This window comes from Thunnus albacares, chromosome 13, assembly GCF_914725855.1.
Source record: "Thunnus albacares chromosome 13, fThuAlb1.1, whole genome shotgun sequence".
NCBI classification, from domain to species: domain Eukaryota; kingdom Metazoa; phylum Chordata; class Actinopteri; order Scombriformes; family Scombridae; genus Thunnus; species Thunnus albacares.
Window position 1 is genome coordinate 32,447,762 of NC_058118.1, and position 11,064 is coordinate 32,458,825.

At 46.0% G+C, this 11,064-nt stretch overlaps 1 protein-coding gene and 1 long non-coding RNA gene across 4 annotated transcripts in view; one reads left to right on the forward strand and one right to left on the reverse strand.

The window, feature by feature from the left end:
* Nucleotides 1–5,320: 5,320 nt before the first annotated feature.
* LOC122995369 (A disintegrin and metalloproteinase with thrombospondin motifs 2-like) overlaps nucleotides 5,321–11,064 on the reverse strand; it is a 48,999-nt gene continuing 43,255 nt past the window's right edge. The window contains exons 16-25 of one of the 2 annotated variants that reach the window (XM_044370577.1): nucleotides 10,985–11,064; nucleotides 10,823–10,903; nucleotides 10,569–10,732; nucleotides 10,329–10,488; nucleotides 10,115–10,247; nucleotides 7,399–7,633; nucleotides 7,190–7,319; nucleotides 7,036–7,104; nucleotides 6,634–6,796; nucleotides 5,321–6,451 (exon numbers count right to left, since the gene is read on the reverse strand). The exon at nucleotides 10,985–11,064 is cut by the window's right edge and continues 44 nt beyond it. In XM_044370577.1, the coding sequence (XP_044226512.1) occupies nucleotides 5,659–6,451; nucleotides 6,634–6,796; nucleotides 7,036–7,104; nucleotides 7,190–7,319; nucleotides 7,399–7,633; nucleotides 10,115–10,247; nucleotides 10,329–10,488; nucleotides 10,569–10,732; nucleotides 10,823–10,903; nucleotides 10,985–11,064 (2,008 nt within the window). In that variant the 3' untranslated portion in view covers nucleotides 5,321–5,658. Of the gene's footprint in view, nucleotides 6,452–6,633; nucleotides 6,797–7,035; nucleotides 7,105–7,189; nucleotides 7,320–7,398; nucleotides 7,634–10,114; nucleotides 10,248–10,328; nucleotides 10,489–10,568; nucleotides 10,733–10,822 lie in introns of both variants that reach the window. The other variant, XM_044370576.1, reaches the window with a different exon arrangement.
* On the forward strand, nucleotides 7,691–9,110 carry LOC122995370. Of its 2 annotated transcripts, none has more exons than XR_006406785.1 (3): nucleotides 7,691–8,543; nucleotides 8,574–8,619; nucleotides 8,880–9,110. It is a non-coding gene; the product is annotated as an uncharacterized LOC122995370 (long non-coding RNA). The 2 variants fall into 2 exon arrangements; XR_006406784.1 differs by having other exon boundaries at nucleotides 8,574–8,596; nucleotides 8,650–9,110.

The window sequence follows — 11,064 nt, forward strand, 5'->3', positions numbered from 1 at the left end:
GTAGACCCATGTTTGTCTTCTTCAGGGGAGATGAGGGAAGTTTATGAGGAGAAAGCAGGTCTTCAGTATCTGACACATAGAAGTGATGATACATCATCTGAAAGCCGGAACCTGAAGATTAATTAGAGCTGCAGCTCAGCACTGTGTGTCTTTTTAGTCATAAATCTGTAATAAACTGTGTTTTGGTTCGGCTGCCTGGTTCGGCTTAGGACATTATGATGGACATTCACATGCTCAGTTATGTCTCATAAGTTGCTGCAGAAGTTTTTGGGTTGATACCATTTGTTACACAGATTTGGTACAAAATTTAACCATTTTTAACAACTCGAGATTTGATAAAAAATGGTCAAAAATCCCTCCAAAATACGACATTAAGACAACAAAGGATGCGTTAGGTCTTCTAGTTCATATGATACAAGTATCTTCAGTCTAGCTTTAAAACTGAGCCTGTTACAACCTCGTATATGGCTCCACGGGTCTCAGAGGGTTTACAGTTGTGATCATGCAGGTCCTCTACTGTCCACCAGGAGGTGCTGCAGCACAGTCTGCACCACATGCACCCGTCTCCTTCTCCCAGGAGTTTTAATGTTGAGAGGTCTGTGAGCTCTTTGAAATCTGAAACTACAGAGTTGAACTTGTTGAAGTAAATGTTCCTCATTTCACTGAATGTTTTACATTGTAGGAAGAAATGCATCTCTGTGTCAGCCTCACCGGTCCATGTACCGGCTCTACAGAAGTGAAGCTGAAACACCTTCAGCTGGTTTAGTGTGAGGATGTTTGTTAAATGACCAGATTGTGTTGGTTGGTTGCTGGTTTCACTGAGCAGCAGGTTTAGTGACATCATGTGTCAGTTTTTGGATAATGGAGCAGATCTGTGTTTTGGACTTTGAGTTATTGTAACGTCTGTCAGATTATCTTGCTGAGCTCCGTAGCAGAGTTATCTTGGTTTTTTTTGTTTGTGTTTGGTCTGCTGGCATTTCAGGCTTTCTTGAACCTACTTATTGTGTTTTCTGTGTTTTTGGTTTTCTGTTTGCTGTGTGTTGCCCTCCTTTGCTCATCTACACACCTGCTGTGTATCAGCCTCATCAGCAGCCAATCAGGTCTTTTCCTGTTCTCCTGTTCCACCTGCTCCTCATACCCTCATCAGTTTAGTTTGTACTGAAGTCCTGGTTTTGTTGGATCATTTGTTCTGCTTTGTTCAGTTCAGTTTAGTTCTACTTTGCCTGTACTTGAACCAGAATAAAGACGTAATTGTTCAGCTCTGCTCTGCCTGCAGTCTCCTGCATCTGGATCCACCTGCTCCGCTCCACATAACAGTCCAACAGTGACCACATACTCCGTTTTCTATTGGTCGACTTTTGTGTCGTCCTTTTTCGAATTGCCAGTTTGTGGTCACTGAGCTTTTATTTTGTTAGGATCTGTCTCTGCTTTCTATCTCTGACGGTAGAGGTATTCTGCTCATTCATGGTCTCATACTTGTCATTGTGGGGACTGATGAGAGTCGGTCTGTCAGGTGTTGGACTTGCCTGGTGAACCTCTTTTCTCTCTTCTCAGCATCTTTCTTCACCTCAGCTAACTGAGCACAGAGCACACTGTTTTCCTGTTTGAATGCCTCTAGACCTCCTCTGAGGTCAGATGCCGAGGCCTGGCTGTCCCTCTTTAAGCTGCTGCTGTGTTGTTTCGGGGGGGGGGGTCAGACAGCCTGGCCTGGGTCAACTCTTTGAATTCAGTAAAGTCCAGCTCCAGCAGGGCCAAACTCTTCTCCAGCTGGTCGGTGGAGCTGGCAGGTGGTGGGGTTCTCTACTGGGCTCTCATCATCTTCATCCACCTCAGCTCCCAACAGGGGGAAAACCTCTTCAGAGGACTCCAGGTTGGCTTCATTTACTTGGACCATGACCTTTCCCTTGCTGTAATATGTGATGTAAGCACAGGGTCCTTTTATCTCATATTTATTGGACTTTTTTACTTTATTATTTTTACACACCTTGCATTGTGCATCATAATATTTATTGGATCATTTGTGAATAACATTAATAACGGGTAGTTCTGTGTAAGGCAGATGCTACTGAGCATGTGCAGGAACACAGAGATTGATGTCTACGCATCACAACCTCAGGACTTTGTACTGAAGCTGAAAAGGTGGTTGTGATATTGTTTATGTTATCTTATTAATGTTATCTTGGTCTCGGTCGTCAGCTCTGATGTCGCTTTAGGCTCAAAACTGTGATTCTCTATCGTGTCCAGCTGTCGACAGCAGAACACAGACCTGAAGAGAAAAGTGGAATCTATATAATCGTAGTGGTCCACCATCAGCTACAGAGCACTTCATGTTCTAACACTCACTTCACACAAGCTGAAAAGTCTGCCTTACACAGAACTGCTCTCTGGAGACTGAAAACGTGATGCTGTTATTAGTCTTTGGAGCCGTTTCTAAACAAACTAACGTGACCAAACTCTTCATGATGAAGGAACATGTCGCCCAGTGCAGCGGTGAGACTCACTGACGTGTTTTTAATAGTTTTTGTACAACAACGGAGGAATCAGATATATCAGGGCAGGGTGGCTACAGGCAAAGGCCATATAGGTGTTCGCCCTCAAAGGAAGAAATAACAAAATAAATAAAAATTTGCCGGCGGTCGTCCCTCCTCATTTTCTGTCTTGAGGTAAAATACGAACAAATACTTAAAGAAAGATAGAAATAGACTTTGCACCCCCTGTTCCTCACAATGTTTCACCTGCTCTGCACCTGTACTGAAAAACAGGGATGAGGATGCATCACAAAGTCTGTGACGAGACGTCAAGAGACAGATATTCACATTTTATTTCATTATGAAAAGGTTCAAACCTTCAGATGTACAAGGACGAAAACTGAGAAAAGAGGAGGAGGCATCAAAATGCCGTTTTGTGTGTAATGTTAGATGTTAGCAGCTAGCTAGATAAGTAGCAATAAAGCTAATGCTAGATAATGATGCAACGATAGCTGCTGGAGTCAGATAACGTTACAGATTGAAAGATATGAATCTGAATGGCAGTAGCCAGTAGCTAACGTTAGCTGTCTGGATAACTGCTGAAATTTAGCTGGCCAGTATCAGTTTATCCATAAAAACACAGATTTCTGCACTGAGTTGCATCAGCTATGTGTAAACTGGCATGAGCCACTTGAAATCATAACACATTGTAGTAAACTGGATCAATATTGAAATATATCAATAAATTAGGTCCATACTGGATTACTGTGTTGTAAAATGGCAACAGTTAATGAAAAAACGATGCTGTGTGACAGAAAAACTGCTGTTTCACCATCAGTGAGTTCTGTGACGTGTTATGATTTATATTTATTGATGCATAAATCACAACTTACTAATATTTTAGGCTCTAACTAAGTTTGAACTTCCACACAGATGGTGCAGCAGTTATTTTCCTACTCTGCAGCTACATGTGTTTGCTTGTAATAATCTAATATCTACTCTATAACTGTCCAGATACTCTCAGGAAACATCTGCAGAAGCCTCCAGCTGCCGGAGAAGGAACATCTGATCTCCCATCTGCACCTCTGCAGCAGGTACGTTCAGACAGTTATATCTGGTCTCTGTGTAACTGATATACTGCTATATTGTCATTATTATTGTGGTTGTTGTTATTGGTCGTTACAATCACACATTGTTACTAATTAAATGTCGGTCTTAGTCAAATTAAATAAACATTATTTTTACATACTACTACTACTTTATATGCAGTAGAATGACACAAAGGACTGAGTGCAGTGGTGCAACAGTCTGGATGCTCTGTATGTTTGAATACATCTGCAGGTCAAACAACATCTAACATCATATCAAACACTCCAGCTACCTGCAGCAGGTGAGTTCTGTTCATTGTTACATAACTAATGTCAATATGGACAAATCCAGACACACTTTACTATAATTCTATCAAATAGTCACAATCAGTTATTAAATATGTAACTCATCCTGTACATCTGGAATGTTTTATTCATTTTTTCCACAGATGGATGTTAGGGAATGTCATGTATGTTCAAAGGGACAGAGAGTCATGGGAACTGCAGTTCACACACACATTTCATTTCTTTCATTTTCATTCCTTTTTAAGGTAATATCGCCACCTACTGGACTCCCCCCCCCAAAAAAAAAAAAATCAAATGAGCCAGAACTACACTGAACTGTGAGTCCATTTAAAATTTCAAGTCAAATACCAATGTTATCTATAATTAAATGGTTTCTTACATACTTGCACTATCGTCCTAACACAACATATTAAGAAAGGGAACATAGCTAATTTAAATACTAATCAATATTAGACTGCAACCATCTATATTTATTCAAGTTTTCTACAGGACACATTAAAGCTAGAGCATTCCCATCAAAAATAATGTAAACCTGGATTCTTGAACTTTTTTCACTCATGTAGTTCTAGTCAACCGATGAGTTTATTGCCTATTAGTAACTATATTCGCATGTATGTTTAGATTTGCCTGAAGATGAAGGAACAACAGACACAATATACACTTCTACCACTCTACAGCCTGCAGACACCATCAACTGGAACAGATCCTGAAGTATGTGAGTCCCATCAAGGCAGCAGCTGTAGATCCTGTCTGATATGATGAGGGCGGAGTTAATCAGCAGAGGCCATATCAGGTAAAATAAGACTCTACATTTACAAAATAACAGGATGGCAGACGTTCCCATCACCACCGCTTCACAGAAAATTAGTGAATGGAGAGAAAATCAAGAGAAAAGCTGGGTGGTATATTCCAAGCTGTTCTCACAAAAAAACAACTACAAACTAATCAGTGATGGATTTAATGACTGGAAAAACTGCAGTGAAATACTGAAAACCCATGAAAACAGCCCAGAACATTCTAGAAACATGACATCATGGAAGGAGTAATCCGTCAAGCTTACTCTATCAATAACCAAGTACCAGAGTCTTAGATGTTACTAACAGGTAGTTGGTAATATTTAACACTTTATTCATTCTTTGATATGTGATTTGTTTGTTAGTGAAGTCATTTTAATCTATAAAAATAAAAATATATAATTTTGTCTTGAATCCATTGTGGTGTCTGATGTTTATAGTCCATATTTTTACTGTAGAATGAGCGGGTGGTGACGAGCGCTGGTTTGGTAATTTGGGTGGGATGTGGTTGTGGGGGGAGGTGGGGAGGGGGGGGCACCAAAATGGCTAGAGCCGGCCTTGTATCAGGCTTCGATACATGTGATCATGTGTGCAGCGTAAAGAAGTGATCTTGTTACTCTCTAAAAGTTAGAAGGTGTTCAGAAGTCGTAACAACATCAGCAGCTGGATGAGACTTTGCTTTATTTGAGATTATCTTTTACAAACATCATGAATGAGACCAACGAGTGAAAAACCAGCTGAAGCTGAACAGACCAGGATCTGGATCTGGATTTCTGCAGGAAGCTGAAGCAAACTGTCCACGTTCTGGTCTGACATGGTTCACATGATACTTTACATCGATTTAAGAACATGTAAGTATGAACTCTGACCAACACGTCAGGAAACATGAAGGTGAACTCTGCAGTCTGTTTCTCATGTAGAGTTCATTAGCGTTAGCAGGAAGTGAGCGAGCTGCACATGCGGCATCAAAAGTGAAAATAAAACTGCAGACGTATGAATGTTTTATAATCCGGTGTGTTTCCGCTCAGTCCTGACGACTCGGCTCCTGCTCGGCCGCCTCAGGAGATCCTGCCGCCGCTTCTCGTTCAAAAGCTCCTGGATGCGTTTGTTTTGTGTTCGCTCACGGAACGGAGGCATCCGGGGCACAAAGTAGCTCTGCTGGCCCCTCGTGATGTCACTGTCCAATCCCACGATCCGGTACGAGACCTCGTCCACAGAGTTGTTCTCCTTCTTCGAGGATGGGATGAATGGCGGCGGAGATGGTGTCGGTTCAGTTTCCGTCAGATTAATTCGAGTTTTGAGGCTCCTCCCTCCTGATGTTCTCTTTGGTGATGATGTCACAGTGATGATGTCATCGACCCACAGTGTGCTGGGGAACTCTGGGACGGGAGATGTGCTGACTGGCGCCAGTGTTGACCTTTGACCATCAGTAGTTACCATGGGAACTGTAGCAGCGGGCATTGTGGGAGTGGTAGTTTTCCTCCTGAACAAATATGGCGGAGCAGTTTTTCTTGTACGCCTTGTAGTAGTAGTGGTAGTAGTAGTGGTAGTAGTAGTAGTGGTGGTAGTGGTAGTGGTGGTGGCTGGGGTAACAGGAGTCTCAGCCGGGGTCTCAGGGTCCTCGTAGGACGAGTACTCATCGTAATCGTCATACTCCACATAAACGAAGTCGGTGCTGCCACTGCTGGCGGGGGGTGGAGTTACAGTGAAGCTGGTAGCTGAAGTGATGATGTCACTGATGGTGGTGGAGGAGCTGGACGCTGAGGTTGCCACCTCTGTGGTCAAACTCCAAGAGCTATAAGACAAAAATAAAATGGATCAGAACTAAACTGTTTAACAGACCAGAAATCAATCGTGAATGTCTTTTTCTTGCTGTAGCAGATTTTAAAGCCAACTGAAGACAATCTGTGATTCGTGATATTTTTGTCTACAAATAAATACTAACTTGAGTTGTTTGTGACTCTTGTGCTGTCTCACCTATTGGCGCTCGGCGAGATCGTGCTGCTGAAGTTGTCGGAGTTGCTGAAATTGCCTTCGCTGCAGGACTTGCAGCACATCTGTCGGTACCCGGCGATGGAACAGTACCGACTCAACACCTCCATCCGGCAAAACACAGACCGGTCACCACGGCAACGCTGCTCTGGAGACAGAGCGGGAGCAGCTGTCAATCAGATTCTAGTAGAAGTGAGATTACAGTAGAGATAAAAACAGTACAAGTGCTGCTGATTGTTAATGATGTGGTGAGAGGTGAAGCAAGCCGGGTCTGTCTGAGCCTGCTGGGCAGCTAACAGTCGCTAACAGTTGCTAACTTTCTGCAGACAAACAACAACACAAACAGCAGCAGATGGATGAGTTTAGGTTTTAGAGTCTGTGTGTTACTAGAAGAGATCTTTGCGGGGAAGTCGGGGTTGGATCTGGACAGCCACTGGATGATGTTCTTCTGGTCGCCTGCAGAGGGAGACAAACACACTGTCATACTGAGACTCCCAGCATCCCTAAACACATGTCTGGGATCTGATTGGTTGATGCATACCACTGCAGGGTGGGGCCTGGCAGGTTCGGTTTGTGATTGGTTGAGGATCACTGCAGTTTCTGGCTGAACCTTCAGGACTCGAACATGCGACCTGACGCTCCTGCGTGCCGTTTCCACAGCTGACTGAACACTGCACACAGAATATACACACTGTTAGTGAGACTTTATATTTAAACTGATCGGTTATTGATCTGTTTCACTCTCCGCACCGGGGTCCAGGGTCCAGCTCGCCAGGTGGCAGGGCAGGGGACACGGTTGCAGGTACGTTTCGTGTCTGGCCGTTCATCACCGCAGAGCTTGCTGTGCACCGAACGCAGCTGCAACTGCAGCTGCTGCTGCTGCTGCTGCCCCCTGCTGGATGCCTGCTGGCAGCTCACCCAGCGACGCTGCCACCCCGTCTGCCCACAGGAGGCACTGCAGTCCTCCCAGTCCCCGGTCACCCAACTGAGGAGCAGAAACAGTATGCAGAAAAAGCTGTAAAAGCTGAGTGTTACCATGGTGAGGTGTAGAGAGTTACCCTGGTGAGGTGTAGAAAGTCACCCTGGTGAGGTGTAGAGAGTTACCCTGGTGAGGTGTAGAGAGTTACCCTGGTGAGGTGTAGAAAGTCACCCTGGTGAGGTGTAGAGAGTTACCCTGGTGAGGTGTAGAAAGTCACCCTGGTGAGGTGTAGAGAGTTACCCTGGTGAGGTGTAGAGAGTTACCCTGGTGAGATGTAAAGAGTTACCCTGGTGAGGTGTAGAGAGTTACCCTGGTGAGGTGTAGAGAGTTACCCTGGTGAGGTGTAGAAAGTCACCCTGGTGAGGTGTAGAGAGTTACCCTGGTGAGGTGTAAAGAGTTACCCTGGTGAGGTGTAGAGAGTTACCCTGGTGAGGTGTAAAGAGTTACCCTGGTGAGGTGTAGAGAGTTACCCTGGTGAGATGTAAAAAGTTACCCTGGTGAGGTGTAGAGAGTTACCCTGGTGAGGTGTAGAGAGTTACCCTGGTGAGGTGTAGAAAGTCACCCTGGTGAGGTGTAGAGAGTTACCCTGGTGAGGTGTAAAGAGTTACCCTGGTGAGGTGTAGAGAGTTACCCTGGTGAGGTGTAGAGAGTTACCCTGGTGAGGTGTAGAGAGTTACCCTGGTGAGGTGTAGAAAGTCACCCTGGTGAGGTGTAGAGAGTTACCCTGGTGAGGTGTAAAGAGTCACCCTGGTGAGGTGTAGAGAGTTACCCTGGTGAGGTGTAGAGAGTTACCCTGGTGAGGTGTAGAGAGTTACCCTGGTGAGGTGTAGAGAGTTACCCTGGTGAGGTGTAGAGAGTTACCATGATGTGGTGTAGAGAGTTACCATGATGTGGTGTAGAGAGTTACCCTGGTGAGGTGTAGAGAGTTAGGTGTTACCGTGGTGAGGTGTAGAGAGTTACCCTGGTGAGGTGTAGAGAGTTACCCTGGTGAGGTGTAGAGAGTTAGGTGTTACCGTGGTGAGGTGTAGAGAGTTACCCTGGTGAGGTGTAGAGAGTTACCCTGGCGAGGTGTAGAGAGTTACCCTGGTGAGGTGTAAAGAGTTACCCTGGTGAGGTGTAGAGAGTTACCCTGGTGAGGTGTAAAGAGTTACCCTGGCGAGGTGTAGAGAGTTACCCTGGTGAGGTGTAGAGAGTTACCCTGGTGAGGTGTAGAGAGTTACCCTGGCGAGGTGTAGAGAGTTACCCTGGTGAGGTGTAGAGAGTTACCATGATGTGCTGTAGAGAGTTACCCTGGTGAGGTGTAAAGAGTTACCCTGGTGAGGTGTAGAGAGTTACCCTGGTGAGGTGTAAAGAGTTACCCTGGTGAGGTGTAGAGAGTTACCATGATGTGCTGTAGAGAGTTACCCTGGTGAGGTGTAAAGAGTTACCCTGGCGAGGTGTAGAGAGTTACCCTGGTGAGGTGTAAAGGGTTACCCTGGTGAGGTGTAGAGAGTTACCCTGGTGAGGTGTAAAGAGTTACCCTGGTGAGGTGTAGAGAGTTACCCTGGTGAGGTGTAGAGAGTTACCCTGGTGAGGTGTAAAGAGTTACCCTGGTGAGGTGTAAAGAGTTACCCTGGTGAGGTGTAGAGAGTTACCCTGGTGAGGTGTAGAGAGTCACCCTGGCGAGGTGTAGAGAGTTACCCTGGTGAGGTGTAAAGAGTTACCCTGGTGAGGTGTAGAGAGTTACCCTGGTGAGGTGTAGAGAGTTACCCTGGTGAGGTGTAGAGAGTTACCCTGGCGAGGTGTAGAGAGTTACCCTGGTGAGGTGTAGAGAGTTACCATGATGTGCTGTAGAGAGTTACCCTGGTGAGGTGTAAAGAGTTACCCTGGTGAGGTGTAGAGAGTTACCCTGGTGAGGTGTAAAGAGTTACCCTGGTGAGGTGTAGAGAGTTACCATGATGTGCTGTAGAGAGTTACCCTGGTGAGGTGTAAAGAGTTACCCTGGCGAGGTGTAGAGAGTTACCCTGGTGAGGTGTAAAGGGTTACCCTGGTGAGGTGTAGAGAGTTACCCTGGTGAGGTGTAAAGAGTTACCCTGGTGAGGTGTAGAGAGTTACCCTGGTGAGGTGTAGAGAGTTACCCTGGTGAGGTGTAAAGAGTTACCCTGGTGAGGTGTAAAGAGTTACCCTGGTGAGGTGTAGAGAGTTACCCTGGTGAGGTGTAGAGAGTCACCCTGGCGAGGTGTAGAGAGTTACCCTGGTGAGGTGTAAAGAGTTACCCTGGTGAGGTGTAGAGAGTTACCCTGGTGAGGTGTAGAGAGTTACCCTGGTGAGGTGTAAAGAGTTACCCTGGCGAGGTGTAGAGAGTTACCCTGGTGAGGTGTAAAGAGTTACCCTGGTGAGGTGTAGAGAGTTACCCTGGTGAGGTGTAAAGAGTTACCCTGGTGAGGTGTAAAGAGTTACCCTGGCAAGGTGTTACCCTGTCGAGGTGTTACCGTCGTGAGGTGTTACCGTGGCGAGCTGCAGGCGTCGGCGTTGCACTTGCGGCTGATGGCTCTTGGCTTGTTGATGTTGGAGCAGAACATTCTGTGAACCATCTTCCCATCTGCCTTCCTCCTGCAGCCGAACCTGGTGTACTGTTTCCCTGGTAATCAGAGGACACCATTAATTACCTTGCTGTTCCCACGGTAACTACATAACACCAACTAGCAACAGAGGTGCGTACCTCCTCCGCAGGGTTTGGAGCAGTGCGACCACTTCTTCAGCGCCCACTCGTAGAAGATGGTGTCCTCCTGCAGCAGGTTGGACTCCAGCGAGGACCGTAGATGGTCTTGTATGATGTACTTATAGGACACCGTCACTTTGGAGTCGCCATGGGAACGGACCTGACGGACAGACACATGGTGATGTAGATTCTGATCGGACAGAGTCTGAGCAGGTCTGTCTCCTGTGGCGACGGACTGACCATGAGCAGGACTCCGTACTTCAGCGGCCCCGTGGTCTGGACGGACTCCTGTTCCTCACTGTTTGTGTACTCCCAGGCCACGCCCTTCTCGATCACCACTCGGGATTCTGGGAACTCATTTTCATCATTGAGGAAGAGGTGACCCGTCTCCTGGTTCTTCACCGCTGGAGCCGGAAACAAGAAAACAAGGTTTTCCAAAAGTGTTGAGCTTCAGAAGGTCTCCATGCGGGACATAAAGCAGCTCCTGCTCTCACCCAGGACGTGAGGAGTCCCTTTAAACTCTTGGATCAGCAGGTGCCGGGCTCCTTTGGGGATCTCCAGGATCTTCAGGTAACCTAGGCAACAGAAACAATAATTAGTTGATTGGTCAACAACGTTTGCAGCTCCTCTGACAGGAACATGCTTCAGTTTCTGACCTGATTTCTTGGTGCTGCGTGTGAAGTTTCCTTTGATGATTTTACAGCTGGAGTTATCTCCTCCACAGATGCCACACCGA